This window comes from Schistocerca nitens, chromosome 5 (assembly GCF_023898315.1).
Source record: "Schistocerca nitens isolate TAMUIC-IGC-003100 chromosome 5, iqSchNite1.1, whole genome shotgun sequence".
NCBI lineage: Eukaryota > Metazoa > Arthropoda > Insecta > Orthoptera > Acrididae > Schistocerca > Schistocerca nitens.
The window spans coordinates 512,076,710-512,092,968 of NC_064618.1; the positions used below are offsets into that span (position 1 = coordinate 512,076,710).

The window sequence follows — 16,259 nt, forward strand, 5'->3', positions numbered from 1 at the left end:
AGATGGAATGGGAGATATGATACTGCGTGAAGAGTTTGACAGAGCACTGAAAGACCTGAGTCGAAACAAGGCCCCGGGAGTAGACAACATTCCATTAGAACTACTGATGGCCTTGGGAGAGCCAGTCATGACAAAACTCTACCATCTGGTGAGCAAGATGTATGAGACAGGTGAAATACCCTCAGACTTCAAGAAGAATATAATAATTCCAATCCCAAAGAAAGCAGGTGTTGACAGATGTGAAAATTACCGAACTATCAGTTTAATAAGTCACAGCTGCAAAATACTAACGCGAATTCTTTACAGACGAATGGAAAAACTGGTAGAAGCCAACCTCGGGGAAGATTAGTTTGGTTTCCGTAGGAATGTTGGAACACGTGAGGCAATACTAACCTTACGACTTATCTTAGAAGAAAGATTAAGAAAAGGCAAACCCATGTTTCTAGCATTTGTAGACTTAGAGAAAGCTTTTGACAATGTTGACTGGAATACTCTCTTTCACATTCTAAAGGTGGCAGGGGTAAAATACAGGGAGCGAAAGGCTATTTACAATTTGTACAGAAACCAGATGGCAGTTATAAGAGTCGAGGGGCATGAAAGGGAAGCAGTGGTTGGGAAGGGAATGGCAGTTATAAGAGTCGAGGGCCATGAAAGGGAAGCAGTGGTTGGGAAGGGAGTGAGACAGGGTTGTAGCCTCTCCCCGATGTTATTCAATCTGTATATTGAGCAAGCAGTAAAGGAAATAAAAGAAAAATTCGGAGTAGGTATTAAAATTCATGGAGAAGAAGTAAAAACTTTGAGGTTCGCCGATGACATTGTAATTCTGTCAGAGACAGCAAAGGACTTGGAAGAGCAGCTGAACGGAATGGACAGTGTCTTGAAAGGAGGATATAAGATGAACATCAACAAAAGCAAAACGAGGATAATGGAATGTAGTCAAATTAAATCGGGTGATGCTGAGGGAATTAGATTACGAAATGAGACACTTAAAGTAGTAAAGGAGTTTTGCTATTTAGGGAGTAAAATAACTGATGATGGTCAAAGTAGAGAGGATATAAAATGTAGACGGGCAATGGCAAGGAAATCGTTTCTGAAGAAGAGAAATTTGTTAACATCGAGTATAGATTTAAGTGTCAGGAAGTCGTTTCTTAAAGTATTTGTATGGAGTGTAGCCATGTATGAAAGTGAAACATGGACGGTTACTAGTATGGACAAGAAGAGAATAGAAGCTTTCGAAATGTGGTGCTACAGAAGAATGCTGAAGATAAGGTGGGTAGATCACGTAACTAATGAGGAGGTACTGAATAGGATTGGGGAGAAGAGAAGTTTGTGGCACAACTTGACTAGAAGAAGGGATCGGTTGGTAGGACATGTTTTGAGGCATCAAGGATTACAAATTTAGCATTGGAGGGCAGCGTGGAGGGTAAAAATCGTAGAGGGAGACCAAGAGATGAATACACTAAGCAGATTCAGAAGGATGTAGGTTGCAGTAGGTACTGGGAGATGAAGAAGCTTGCACAGGATAGAGTAGCATGGAGAGCTGCATCAAACCAGTCTCAGGACTGAAGACCACAACAACAACATGTTTCCACAAAGGTACCAATAATCAAGTCTACATATGTATTGAATGTGCCCTGCAGAACAGTCTGCTTCACCACAGTAACAAACAAAACATACAGAACATTCAGGAACAGTGTGGTCACCTCACAAAGATACTATTTTGGATGGTTGGTGTTTTTATTATTCTGACAAGTATCCATGTATTGAAGCTTTCTGATTAATTAAAACTGTGTGCCACACTGACACTCCCACCTAAACATTTGCTTTCATAGCCAACAACCTTATTTATTTGGAGGTTTCTGAGATGAGAAAGGCTACTTTGATGTCATCATGATTCGGCACGAGGTTCAAATTTCAAGAGAAAGGGTACTTTGGAGGTGGCTCTCCAATGTAATGTGCTCCCTACAAAACTGACCTCCAGTTAAACGGTTAAGTAGCTATCACTTACATGCATTAATGTTCTACGTTCCTGAAAACAAGAATCACACATGGGAAAACTTAAGTAGCAAAATATACTCACTCACCTTCTCAATGTACTTCTGCAAATTCCGCACACCGCTCTCTCTACAGTACGATTTTATTAAAGTATTAAGTGAACTGTCTTCAAGAGTTATCTGAAACATAGATGCTTTAAATTAATGTTGACCCAGTTACATGTTCTATAGGCAATTTGTGTAACAAATCATAGTCATATAGAAGAGTGTGAGAGACAGATGAATCTGTGCCTGCACAACAAGGCGAAGAGACAGAGTAGGGAGAGGGCGGGGGTAAAATAGAGAATGGTTGAGGTGTAAACGGAGATAGGCAGTGGGGAGAGAAAGAGGATAAGGGTGGATAGGCAGTGGGGAGAGAGGAAGGGCAAGAGGGGGGAGAGGGATAGAAAATTTCCACATGTGAAGGGGGGGGGGGTGAGGAAGAATGGTGGGAGACGGCAGTACAAGATCTGGACAGGAATAGAGTGGTAGGAATGACAACAGAAGAGAAAAGGGAAAAGGTAAGATGGGACAAAGGAAACAGGTTAGCAGAGGTTTACGCCAGGGGGATTGCGAGAATGTAGGATATGCTGGAGAGACAATTCCCACCTGCCTATTTCAGATAAATTTGTGCTGGAAGGGAGTATCCAGATGGCATACATAGTGAAGTATCTATTAAAGCCATCTATGTAGTGGTGTGCAGCATGTTCAGCAACTGGATAGTCAAATTCATGGTCGGCCACCATTTGGCAGTGCCCATTCGTGTGAGTAGACATTAGGTTAGCTGTCATGCCCATATAGAATACTGCACACCAATTGCTGCATAGCTTATATATAACACGGCTGCTTTCACACTTGGTCCTGCCTTTTAAAGAGTTGAAAATGCCTCAGACTAGGTTGCGGTAGGAGGTGGTAGGTGGGTGTATGGGACAAGTCTTGCACTTCGGTCATGCACTAGGGAATGATCCATTGGGTGTAGGATTGGGTGCAAGCAAGACTGGAAAAGGGACAGACAAGGATATCTACTTTGGGTGACATGGGTAGTATTTTTAGTAGGATATAACTCACCTCATGGCATGACGAGAGGTGGTTGAAATCCTAATGAAGGGTGTGGTTGAGCTTTTCCTGGCCAGAGTGATACTGGGTCATCAGAGAAGTGGTGGTCAGTGACTGTTTGACAGGATTACCGGTGTCAGAGGAGAAGACTACATGGGACAGATGGGTAGGCTATTGGCTGTCAATAAAGGAACTGACAACGTTATTAGCATATTTGACAACTCCTGCTTTCTACTGCAGATATGGCACCCACAGGGGAGAGGCTGTAAGGAAGAGACTTTCTGACATGGAACAGGTGACGGCTGTCAAAGTGGAGGTATTGTTGGTGATTGATGTGCTGATATGAACAGGCGTATTTATGGAGCCATCTCAAAGGTGAGATTAACATTTAGGAAGCTGCCTCATTGAGTTGACAAGGACCAGGTGAAGTGGATTTGGGAGTGCATGTTGAGGGTATGGAGGAAAGTGAGGTTGTCCTCACAATGATACAAAGTCATGAAAATGTTATCAATGAATCTGAACCAGAAAAAGGGGTTTTAGTTTTGACTGGACATAGGAAGTATTCCTCCAGATGGCTCACAACTAACTTGGTAAAGGATGATACCATGCGAATACCCACAGCAGCAGCACGGATTTGACCTTCAAAAGTGAAGTAATTGAAGTGGTGGGACAGGAGGATTATGAAAGAGATGGTGGTTTGGTATCAGGATGACACTGGGAAAGGTTCCATGGCCATAAGGTCACGGGCATGGCGTTGGTGTATAAGGACATCACGTGCACAGTGACCATCAAGGAGTCAGGTGGTAATGGGACAGAAATAAGTGAGAAAATGTGTAAAGGAAGTGAGCAGTGTCTTGGATGTAAGAGGGGAGATTACAGACAATAGTTTGGAAGTGTTGATCAACAACGGCAAAAGTTTGTTCTGTGGGTGTATTGTAACGAGCCACAGTGGGATGACCAGTAGGGGAAATTGTCTGGTTGGGTTTGTGCAGTGAGGAGTATATAAAAGCTAGGAGTCCAAGAGGTTCCTTGTGTGAGGAGGGAGATGGTTTCAGGTGTCAGGATTTAGGAGGGACCTAAGGCCTTGAGGAGTGGTCAAGTTGGGCTTCTGGGATGGGATCACATTTGTAAGGTTTACATACAGAGGTGTCAAGAACTTGGTGGAGATCCTCATTCACACAGTCACCACAATTCATGACCACAGTGGGGATATTTAGGAAAAGATGGTGAGGCCAGATTAGTAGTGAGGAACTCCTGAAAGGTTATCAGGTGGTGACTAGGCAGAAGAGGAGGAGGATCACAGATGGAGGGAGGTTGAACTGTTTTAAACAGGTTCTATTTGGTGTTTTGGCTGGCTATTATTAGTGGAGTGCATGGCAAAGACCTGTGTCCCCTGCAGACAACACATAAAGGAATGAGAGCATTGTACAAGTCCAGCATAGCTGCACTTAAATTTTGGGCTAAATGTGAGACCTTTAGAAAGTACTGAGATGTCTGCAAAGGTCAGGGTTTTGACAGAAAGGTTGACGACAGCATTTTACTTTTCTTTAACCCACATACAGCTATAATGAGTGATTCTACAGTACACAATGAACTAACTGTATATGCTCCTTAGCTTGCTATTTTCTTATTGTAGATGCTGTTGCTTGGTATTCTATTGTGTGGACTGAACGGCATTCTTCATTAAAATGAGCATTTATACGAGATTTATGGGTCATACTATTTTGTTAATATAGCAGATTATATGATTTAAACATATCACAAACTTATTATTTCACACAGTAGTAATTACACCTAATCTGAGTAAAAGTAAACCATACCTGGTCCTGAGTTAGACCACACTCTGCCATTGCTTGGGGAACAAGATATTGTTTTGATATAGCAAGCTTCTCTTCAGCGACATAACCTGACATATCTATCATTTCCATTCGATCTCTCAATGGCTCTGGAATTGTTTCTGTAACATTGGCTGTGCAAATAAAAAGCACCTGAAATATAATTGGCAGAAAAGTAAATTTCATAAATGTGCTCACCATAATACAAGCGTATTTTTCTAGATAATGCTAATTCATGTGAATTACCTTTGAAAGATCTACAGGAACATCTAGATAATGATCTAAGAAATTGTGATTTTGTTCTGGATCCAATACTTCCAGCAATGCCGAGGTGGGATCTCCTTGATAACCCCTAAAAATCAAATCACAAATGTCTTATTATTTTTTGAGTTCACATAACAAGATATTATGTTATTAAGCTATATAAATGTCAATGGCTGACCCTTGGATAAATAGATGTATGAGTACTAGGTGATGCAGCAGAACAGAGTTAGTTCTACAACTTAAAAGCAAGGAAGAAGAAAAACACCGGGCTGCAGCAACTCCAAGCATTTCCCGCAAAACATTCAGTTTAGTAAATGACAATTTTTGAGTCTTGGTAACCTTTTACTTATTTTTTCAGTACTTCACAAAATGACTTAATGTAAACAAGCTATGTAAGTTTTGCAAGCAGAAGGAATGAAATTTATGAAAATAAAACTATGTCCTACCAATACTCTTCTTAAATGATAACTTCAGTTAATCTGTCCCATCCATCTCTCTAAGCCAATCCTCTTTTTCCCTTGTTGCTCACTTACAATACACTGTGTATGGAGTTACATAATTATAGTACCGTATCAGACATGACCAGGAGATGCTGGCAGACCAGCCGAGGGCATCAATGGTGAGATGCCGAGAAACATGGAAAGACAACAACAGTGGTGAACAGACAATGAAGATAACACGGCAGAATGGTAAGTCAAGAGAAAGAACCAAATAGAGAGCCTAGGCTTAGCAATATCAGGAGCCAAACACCAATGAGTGCAAATATCAATACAAGAGCATAGTCAGAACATGACAGATGTCTGGGACCCTGGGCAGCTAGCTTTACAGCACAGCCACGAGCAGCGATGGGCTGGCACGAGAGCGGGGCCAACGTGTAACGCTGAGACGGTGACAGCAGTGCTTGAAAATTTTAGGAGCATTAGGAGCACCACCTACTGGTTGTCATCTAAGCCTGTGTTTTCTAGCAGGCTTTCAAGCCCATTGGGCCTGGAAATTGGAATAATAAATGGTAAAAGCCATAAAATTGAGTTTTGCTGCAAGGACTGGACAACATAAGTATCATGAGAATTCTCTTCCATAATGCTCTTCACAAGCACAAATAAACCATCAGCTATTGGGGAAACGTCAGCATGCATGCACACACGCAGCCCCCCCCTCCTCCCCCCACCCGCATATGCACAAACAAGCGCGCGCGCACGCACACGTGCGCACACACCACACACACACACACACACACACACACACACACACACACACACACACACACACAAAAGAAATGACTCAACTCACTAAATTACACAAACATGATTGTGGGCTGACTAACAAATTCAGCATATTAAGTAAAATCAAAACAGTAGTTAGATGGCTACATACATGAGTCTGTATTGCACTGTGCACTGTACAGAAATTCCCAGACAGATTTAAACTCTGTGTCAGATTGGTACTCAAACTCAGAGCTTTGTCTCACAGCCACTATACTAACAAATTGGACTAGGCCTATCCACACTCAACTCGTGACCCATCCTCACAACTTCCTTTCTGACAGGAAGTTCCAAAATAGTGCACATAAAATAATCATTCTGCAAACAAGCCCTAGGCAAGGGCTAAGCCTGTTCTTCACGACATCCTTCCTTCCAGAAGTGTTGCTCAAAGAAGCTCTTGAGAACAACTATTGTGAAACCTGGAAAGTAGCAGAAAGGTACTGACAAAATTGAAAATGAGAGACTGAGGTGGGAGTTGTGCTTGTAAGCTCACGTGGTACCAACATTGACTGTGAAAGGTAAGGTCCAAGAAGTCTGATGGTAAGCTCCTTACTGAAGCTGGGATGTTCCCCCACTAAATGAATGGCAGAACTAAGCCTTTATCTTTACCTCACAAACTGATCTCGTGCTACTTTTTTGCTTTTTTAAATTTCACATGTCTTAGAATTTAACAGTGGTCATATTATAGACTAGAGCTTACTTGCCAATCTTGTCCACTTCATCTATCAGTATGAGAGGATTCTCTGTCTTTGTTTTCTTCAAGCACTGAATCAGCTTTCCTGGCATAGCACCTACATAGGTTCTTCTGTGTCCTTTAATCTCAGCAAAATCAGTCATACCTCCAACACTGAATCTAAAATACTGTGAACAAGAAAGAATTAAATGATACAAATTATAACACTGTAACAACAATTACCTGAGAACACATGAAACAAGACACACAACTACTGACATTATCCTTCAACAACAACAAAGTTCTGCTTCTTATATTTAAGCTTTTGAATGAAGTCCTTCTTTTGATACAGAAAACACACAAACATTCACAAATGGTCACTGTCTCTGGGCACTGAGGCCCGACACATGGAGACCTGACAATAATATACTGTACATAGGGATAAAACTAAGCTTGCAGAGCTACTGATGTGAGTGAAACACATTGTTTGCGTAAGTGTGTATCATCAGTTTCGACTTATAACAATGAGATGTAAACACAAAAAATATTAACAAACTATGGGTTGGTCAGTAGATTGAAAGATGTATGTTGGGAATAATTATAAAATACAGGAAAACAAATAAAGGATTTAAACACACTGGATCAGATAACCTAATTATTACTGTAATGAAAATGAAATGGAGGTGGACAGGACAAACACAAATGAGAATGGATGGTCGATGGAAGATTTTTTCTGAATTTTGAGACTTGAGCAAATGGAAGATGAACAGACAACATTAGGAAACACGTAGGAGTAGCATGGATGTCAACAGCGGAAGCCCATAATGGGTAGAAAAGTCAGGGGGAGGCCTGTATTTAGCAATGGGTGTCACGTGGTGGTGGTGGTGGTGGTGGTGGTGGTGGCGGTGGTGGTGGTGGTGTTATTGATGACACAGGAACATGAAAATTTCATTTAAATGTTAACACAAAAAATTGGTAGTTTTCAACAAATATATACAAAAACTTGGCATTCTTCTTGTAGTTGTGTAAATAACTCCTGCATCTATGGCAGTTACAGAATACTACTGGCTTTTTGTTTCTCCTTATGTAACGTTCGACGCTTCTCACAATTTGTCACAATGAGGTAAATTTGGCTAGCACAATGAGGTTAATTTGGTTAGTATCCAATGTCACAGTAATAAACATAAGCCTGGCATATTACGTGTGTAACTAAACCATACTGCTGTGAATAAATTTATTAGTGTGAACAGCTGCAGGCCAACACTTAAATTCATACTCTGCACACCAGACACAGAGCACATCCCAACATATCAGGACTTTTTACCATACCATTCATGTATGGAGAGCAGCAAGAATGATTTTCCAAATGCCTCTGTGTGCACTGTAATTGTCTAGTCTTGAATCTGGTAGATTAAAACTGTGTGTGCCAGACTGGGACTTGAATCTGGAACAAGTTTGGAAGGTAGGAAATGAGGTACAGGCAGGAGTAGAGCTGTGAGGGGGGTGGGGGATAGCTCAGTTAGTAGAGCACTTGCCTGCACTAAGCAAAGATCCCACATTCAAGTCTTGGTCTGGCAAATAGTTTAGATTTGCCAGAAAGCTGCAAATTGGTGCAGAGAGGAAATTGATTCTGAAGATTGTCTAATTTTGTCTTCATGATCCCTATGGGAGCGATACATAGGGGGCTGTGATATATTCCTAGATTCATCACTTAAATTTGATCTCCAAACTTTGTTTGTAGTATTGCACACAACAGTTTGTGCGTATCTTCCAGTGTCTGTCAGTTCAGTTTCTTCAGCGCCTCCCTGACATTCTCCCATTGATCAAACAATAGACCTATTTATAACAGGTCCCACGCTTTTGAACAATATTCTTTGGAGGGTCAAACGATTGGTTTCTAAGCAAACTCCTTTGTAGATCAACTGCATCTCCCTACTATTCTACCAAAAAACTGAAATCCCCAACTTGCTTTACCCACGACTGAGTCTTTGTGATCATTGCATTTCATACCTCTCCAAATTGTTACACTGTGGTATGAGTTGACTGATTCCAATCGTGTCTCACCTATATTGTTATTGAACACTATTACTTTTTTTCATTTTGTAATAAGAACAATTTTATGTTTCTGAATGTTTGAAGAAAGGTACCATATTCTGAAATCTTATCAAGATCCATCAGAATATTTGTGGAGCTTTTTTCAGACAATCCTTCTCATCAACTGCATGAAGTCTGAGTTTATTGTCAACATTCTTTGCAACGTCTTAATGTACAACATGGAAACCAAGGATCCGAATACACTTTTCTGAGCCACATCAGTTATTACTTCTGCATCTGAAAATGCCAGTTTATCCAAGGTAACATGCTGTGACCTCCCTACCAAAATTCAGTCACAAATGTAATTTGACATCCCACACGATCATACTTATCATAATAAGTGTCGGTGTGGTGCCAATTACAAGGTTTTTCAAAAGTCAAGAAACACTGCAGCTACCAAACACCTTGATTCCTGGCTTTCAGAATGTGCATACTGGGCTTCCCATGAGTGCTGTTTTCAGAATCCATGCTGTTTGGTATGGAGGTGGTCATTCTGTTTGAGATACTTCATTTTGTCTGAGCTCAATATGTTTTCAAAGATTCTACAACAAATGGGTGTCAAAGACAATGGATAGTAGTTCTGTGTCTTACTTCTGCTACCCTTATTGTAGACATTTCTATTAGGTCAAATACCTTTCCCCTCACGATTGGTATTTCGAACTGCCTGTTCTAGGCAGTTGCCAGAAGACACATTTAATAATGTTTCTCAGGACACCTTGTTACATCAATCACTTACAAAAACGTAATTTTCTCAGCTGCTTGTTGGATGATTAAATTCACCTCTGATAATGGCAGTATGTCTGAGGAACTTACATACTACAGAACTGAGGTCTTCTCTTAATTTTTCAGTCCAGCTGTCAATAGGAGGATCCATAGAATAAGTTAATGTTCACCCTTGATACTGAGTCTTGCCCAAACAATCTAGCAAGCAGCTTCAATTTTGAGTATCTTGTCTACTTCGATTAATACATTACCACCATTTCTCATCACACTATCCTTTTGATATACACTTAAATTTTAATTTCATTTGGAGTAGGAGAGGGGGCGTGGGGAGAGGGGAAGGGGGCACCTACAATCAAACATCAATCACTCACAGGAACAGAATGTTAGCATTAAGTAACCACTTCCTGTTGTTTACATGGTAGCACCTAAACTCAATGACAACTGAACAGAGCATCAACTACATCTAGCTTTCCTGCTGAGGATGTTTAAAGGCTGAGTGTCATGACTTTTGCGACAATTTGATGGTTATCACTTGACCACTCTTGCTATGTTTGGTTTTGTTTTCAGCAGTTCTAATGTCACTGGTAATTTATTTTATTATGGACAAGCTGTATCTCAATCAAAAATAGTTTGAAGGTAGTTTCTATATTCTTGCATCAACTAAGAATAAGCTTTCATTTTGTAATACAGATAGTGTACAGCTATTTTTATAATACAGTGAAGGCAGCAGTACAATCTCTCACAAGTTAACACCCCCCCCCCCCCCCCACACACACACACATACATGCATATGCAAACAGCACCATTATAATATATATCTGTTTGAATAGCTTAAAGTGCAGCACACTGGCTTCTGAGACCACACGCTGAGCCAGGCTTACTGTATTTACTCAAATCTAAGCCGCACCTGAAAAATGAGACTCGAAATCAAGGAAAAAAAATTTCCCGAATCTAAGCCACACCTGAAATTTGAGACTCGAAATTCAAGGGGAGAGAAAAGTTTTAGACCACACCTCCAAATCAAAACAAAGTTGGTCCATTGTAACATGAGACACAATTTAGGTCGAATGGATGAAGATACAGCTGCAGTAGTTCGAGTCATAAGCTTAGCAGTTAAGCTTTCCACGTACCCATTGCTATGTGTCAGGTGCTCCGTCTGTATTTATACGGGTATCCTTCCTTTTTCATGTGCTTCATCTGGTTTGAATCGATTGCTTATTTTGCTTTGATCTGATAAGTGCTGTTCTCTTTGTTATAGGTGTTTACATCACTCTAAGCTGAAAATGCATTATTGTACTGTGTTATGCATTGTTTGTCACATTCTGATAATGAGTGTTTACAACCTGTTGTCGTTAGCGGCATGGCTTGCTTTTGTGTGCGCTACTGCCATTTAAAAAGAGAGAGAGAGAGAGAGAGAGAGAGAGAGAGAGAGAGAGAGAGGAATTGTCTCATTAGCGAAACAATGGCAAGAGACTGTTGCTTTCTTTGATAATGATCAACAAGAACCAAATAATAGACTGCGTATGATAGATGTCATGATCGAGAGTTTCATTTGTGATGGTATCACTAATCAGCATAAGAATAATACGAATATAAACATGACATAATATGTATATTCTTCCACGTTTGCTGTTGTCTCACTCTAGTTTCGTAGTTTATTAGACACACAGGATTTAAATGAGATAGCAGCAAACACGAAAAAATACATGGCATAATGTTTACATTCTTATTATTCTTATGGTGAAGAGAATACTGCATGTGATTCATGATTCATAAAAGTTCCTATTAGCAACCATCTCTTGTCACATGTAGGAAAAAATTCAGAACGTAGAGTTGGCCACATTGACAAATATCCCAAACAGTCTTGCCAGTCAGATTTTCGTAGTAGATTTTTAGTTATGACTTCAAATGCAGAGTGTGTTGTTGTTGTCCTTAGTCCGTAGACTTGTTTGATGCAGCTCTCCACGCTTTTCTATCCTGTGCAATGCAGAGTAGCAACACTTATAAAATAAGAATGAAAATAACTCAGAAATTAAACGTTGAAATTCAAAACAAAATTTTATTAGGTTTGTAATACATCTTATAAGAAATGTTTAAAATATCAGTCATGATTCTGAATCACCATCACTCGATTGTTTGTTGCTCATTTCTTCATGCAGAGCATCGTCCTCCATACCATCTAGTGCATCGGATATCGAACGTATTTTAAATGCTTGTTGCACAATCTGATTAGGAACACACTACCATGCATCATAAATTAATCCATTCCAGCACCATGTCCTCCAAAAACCACCCAGTTTCGTTTGCTCATACAATTACAGTTTTTGGAAACACTTCCGATTTTGGCGTCAACCGTATAATTTGATGGCATGTCAAAATATAGGGGAGTTTGGCCGGCATTTCCTATATGACCATGAAGGTATTGCTTTTCTGTGCGCTGCCTAATTATGAAGTGCTGAAATTCCACAAGTTTTTCTTAATAATTTTTTGGCAGCTTCAAGTTCACCTCCAAAGTGAAAAACCCCAGCGCTTCATAAACAGATCAATCCAGCTGCGACTAGCCTTAAAATTTTCGATTTTTTTTGCTCTCTAGCAATTTCATGTGCCTTAATTTTTAAAATTTCGGCATTCACAGGCAGGAATTTCTGACGCTCTTCCTTAACAAATTCATTTAAAATCACTTCTAGTGCATGGTATCTGCCACACTTTGGCCCACTAAATGCTTTCCTGCTACTTCAACATTCAAATAATTTCTCTCTCTGCAGTTGCCATCACCTGACGTTGCTCTCAGCAATCCCGTATCACAGACCTGCAGCACGATTGGAACTTTGTTCCGCAAAAGAAACAACTCCCCTCTTGAATTTGGCACTACAATGAAAGCGCTTCATTATGGTTCACTAACACCTACAAGCACTTTACAAAATTCCACGAAGCAATAGGTGCCGCTACGTGAAATCTTAATGAGCCCCAGCGTATCAACTCATGCAACAATCCTAAAGCCTTGTGCATTTTTGGTATTTTAGACTAAAGAAATTTAGTTTTGTTGCTACAAATATTTGAAAGGCTGCTACATTTGAAGATGAACAATACGGAATTTCTAATTACTTTGTTGGTTAATGTATGAAAATGTGGTGGTCGAAACTCGGGACAGAGAAAAAAAGCTTGTCTTCTCCCTATTTTTTAAATTTATTTACTGATGCAGAGGTTTTGGCGCCAGTATTTATTCTTGTGCCTGCAAAGCATGCCTGTGTAGTGTACATATATTCGATGGCAGAAGTTAGCTGTGGCGGCACCTACCAACATTTTTCAGAACTTCCGCTTACTTTGCACTCGATTATAAGCTGCAGGCAGTGTTTTGGATTACAAACACTGGAAACAAAGTGTGGCTCAGATCCGAGTAAATACATTAGACTGAATCTGCCCAAAGGTTTGACAGCTGTTGGTCGGCTGCAAATGCCCCTCTGAGTGTGGTTTTTTGGCAGGTTTTCACTTGTTTGGGCAAATTCTGGAATGGTCCCCAATTGCTGTCTCAGAAATACACTACAAAAACATTTAAAAATGTGATAACACACAGAACAAAATTTACAAGATGCACAGACAGATGGCACACATGGCACTGCTCCCCCCTTGGGTTAACTGATAAAGTTAAAATCAAATAAATGTACCAATTGTAATTCTACAATAGGAAACAACTCGGAAGCAAACTAATCGAAACTGCACAAACAATTGGTGGAAAGAAGAATGTGAACAAGCAATCCAATCTCGACAGAAAGCACACAGCAATTGGAACAGCACAAAGACTGAGCAGAATTACAAAATATTCTTGGCAGTGAGGAAAGAAACAGCCCAATTAATCAGAAAGACCAAAAGGAAATTCGAAAAGGACCAGCTACTTGAAATTGAGAAAGACTTCGGAAGAAACAACACGCAAAATTTTTACAAGAATTTCAAAGCAAAACTCACAGGATATCAGCCACAAAATCTTTGCTTCAAGAAAGGAAATGGGCAATTTGCACTGAACAATCACAAAAATTGCAAAGGACTTGCAAGATATTTTGAAAAACTGCTGAACTGCCCATAACCAACACAAAGATTTCTGCCTCAGGAACCTGAATCCACAAACCCAAACTCATAATCACCGGATGTAGAGAAAAACACCAAACAGATCAAACATCTTAAAAACAATAAAGCTGCAGGTGAAGATGGAATTGTAGCAGAAATCCTCAAATCAGCAGGCCCAAATACTATAAAAGAAAGCACCGAAATAATACAAGATATTTGGCAATCAGAACGAATTCCAGATGACTGGAAAAAAGCATTAATTTATCCTCTACACAAAAAAGGAGATAGATTGGATGTAAACAACTGTAGGGGAATCTCATTGATATCAGTAGCTTACAAAATTCTATCCCAATGCCTTCTCGATAGAGCAAAACAACTAGAACATAAAATTGGAGAATTTAGGCAGGATTCAAACCAGGTCGTTCAAGTCCAGAGCAAATTCTGAACTTAAAACTAATCTTAAGGCATCAGAGAATAAGTGGCAAAGATGTAGTCTGCACATTTGCTGACTTTGAAAAAGTTTACGACACAGTTGATTGTCAATCATTATTCCAAATATTAAAAGAACAGGGTTTAGATCTGAAAACACTTGCAATCATACAACAGACATTGACAGACACAAAATCTAAAGTCAAATTTATGGGGGAAATCTAAGAACCTTTCAGATAAAAACAGGAGTAAGACAAGGAGATGGACTCTCTCCACTACTGTTCAACTGCGTCCTTGAAAAGGTGATACAGGAATGGCCCAAACTGAAATCAGTCCTCAAGATTGACCAACCAATTACTCTCAGCAGAGGAAAATTAACAGTAGATTGCTTAGCATTTGCAGACAATCTAGCCCCCTTAACTCGCGATGTTTCAACAGCCACAAAACAGATGGAACTCCTGAAAGAAACTGTGGAAAAAGTCGGCCTGCAAGTATCTTTTGAACAAGTATCTTTATGACTTGCAACAAACAAGCACCAAAATTCATGGAGACAAAATTTTGCAAAATTAAACGAATCCCACAATTTAAATATCTCGATGAAACGATTCAGGAAAATGGAATAGAAATGAAAGCCATGAAGTCAGATGCCAAAAGATGGAAACTGCTTATCGACTCACTCAAGATATCTACAAGAAAAAATGTGTCTCCAAGAACACAAAACTATGACATTACAATACCGTCATAAAACCAGAATGCCTATATGGATCAGAGACACTAATTTTAAACAGGAAAACAGACATAGAAAACATTCTGAAAAAGGAATGGAAGATCATAAGAAAAATTTTAGACCCAAAACTTGTAGACGAACAGTATCGGCTTAGAGGCAAACACGAAATCAAACAATACTCTAATATTCACAGCAACATTAGAAAATGCAGATTAAGATTCTATGGACACATCAAAAGAATGAATCCGGACAGTCTTACAAAGCAAATACTTGAATTCTATGAAAACACGAGTAAATCTAAAACAGATCCAATGAAATGGATTGGTGAAATCAAAACGGATCTGAAACGGGGAATTACACCAGAGAATATCAAAAACAGGGTAATCTTCAGCTCCAAAATTCACAAGTGGCAAGTTGACCAAGAGGAGAAACCAAAGAAGAAGACTGGAACAACGTGGTCTCAAGAAAGAAAAGAAGCCCACAGCAAAAGAACGAAAAAAGTATGGACACAAAGAAAGGCAAATGTACGCCACTAAGTACTCTGCGTAGCCCTAATGGGCTCGCATATATATATACAACATGCCTACAAATGTTCTGTTATTCAAACAATGGAAAATCCAGGATGGAATGTAACAATATTTCGACTGTCAGATCACACACACACACACACACACACACACACACACACAGTGGCTGCAGCTGTCTTCAGCTGCCAGAGGCTGCATTCGTGTGTGTGTGTGTGTGTGTGTGTGTGTGTGTGTGTGTGTGTGTGATCTGACAGTCGAAAGCTTATATTATGACAGTCTTTTTTGTTGTGCCGATCTGAGACTCAGCATCTCCACTGTTTGGTGAGTGGCAACTTTCCTTTTCATAGTAATGTAGTGTTTTTCCTTTACTTATCAACAAATTTGTCATTCTTCCACTGACATAGCCATTGCTATTTACAACTCAACTGAAGAGAGTGTATTTTCCTCTGCAAGTGACAGCAACAATAATGGATTTTGGGAATAGTGAAACGCGAATTCAAACTGAGTCCACAAAAAAAAAGTCTCTAATGCAGTTTTCAATTACCTTAAGTAAATATCTGAATCTCAAACACAT

At 39.8% G+C, this 16,259-nt stretch overlaps 1 protein-coding gene across 1 annotated transcript in view; it reads right to left on the reverse strand.

The window, feature by feature from the left end:
* The window catches only part of LOC126259598 (lon protease homolog, mitochondrial-like), a 171,030-nt gene that overhangs the window by 16,439 nt on the left and 138,332 nt on the right, over positions 1–16,259 (reverse strand). The window contains exons 10-13 of the mRNA XM_049956507.1: positions 7,151–7,311; positions 5,171–5,276; positions 4,910–5,077; positions 2,085–2,174 (exon numbers count right to left, since the gene is read on the reverse strand). Coding sequence (XP_049812464.1) covers positions 2,085–2,174; positions 4,910–5,077; positions 5,171–5,276; positions 7,151–7,311 — 525 coding nt within the window. The remainder of the gene's footprint in view (positions 1–2,084; positions 2,175–4,909; positions 5,078–5,170; positions 5,277–7,150; positions 7,312–16,259) is intronic.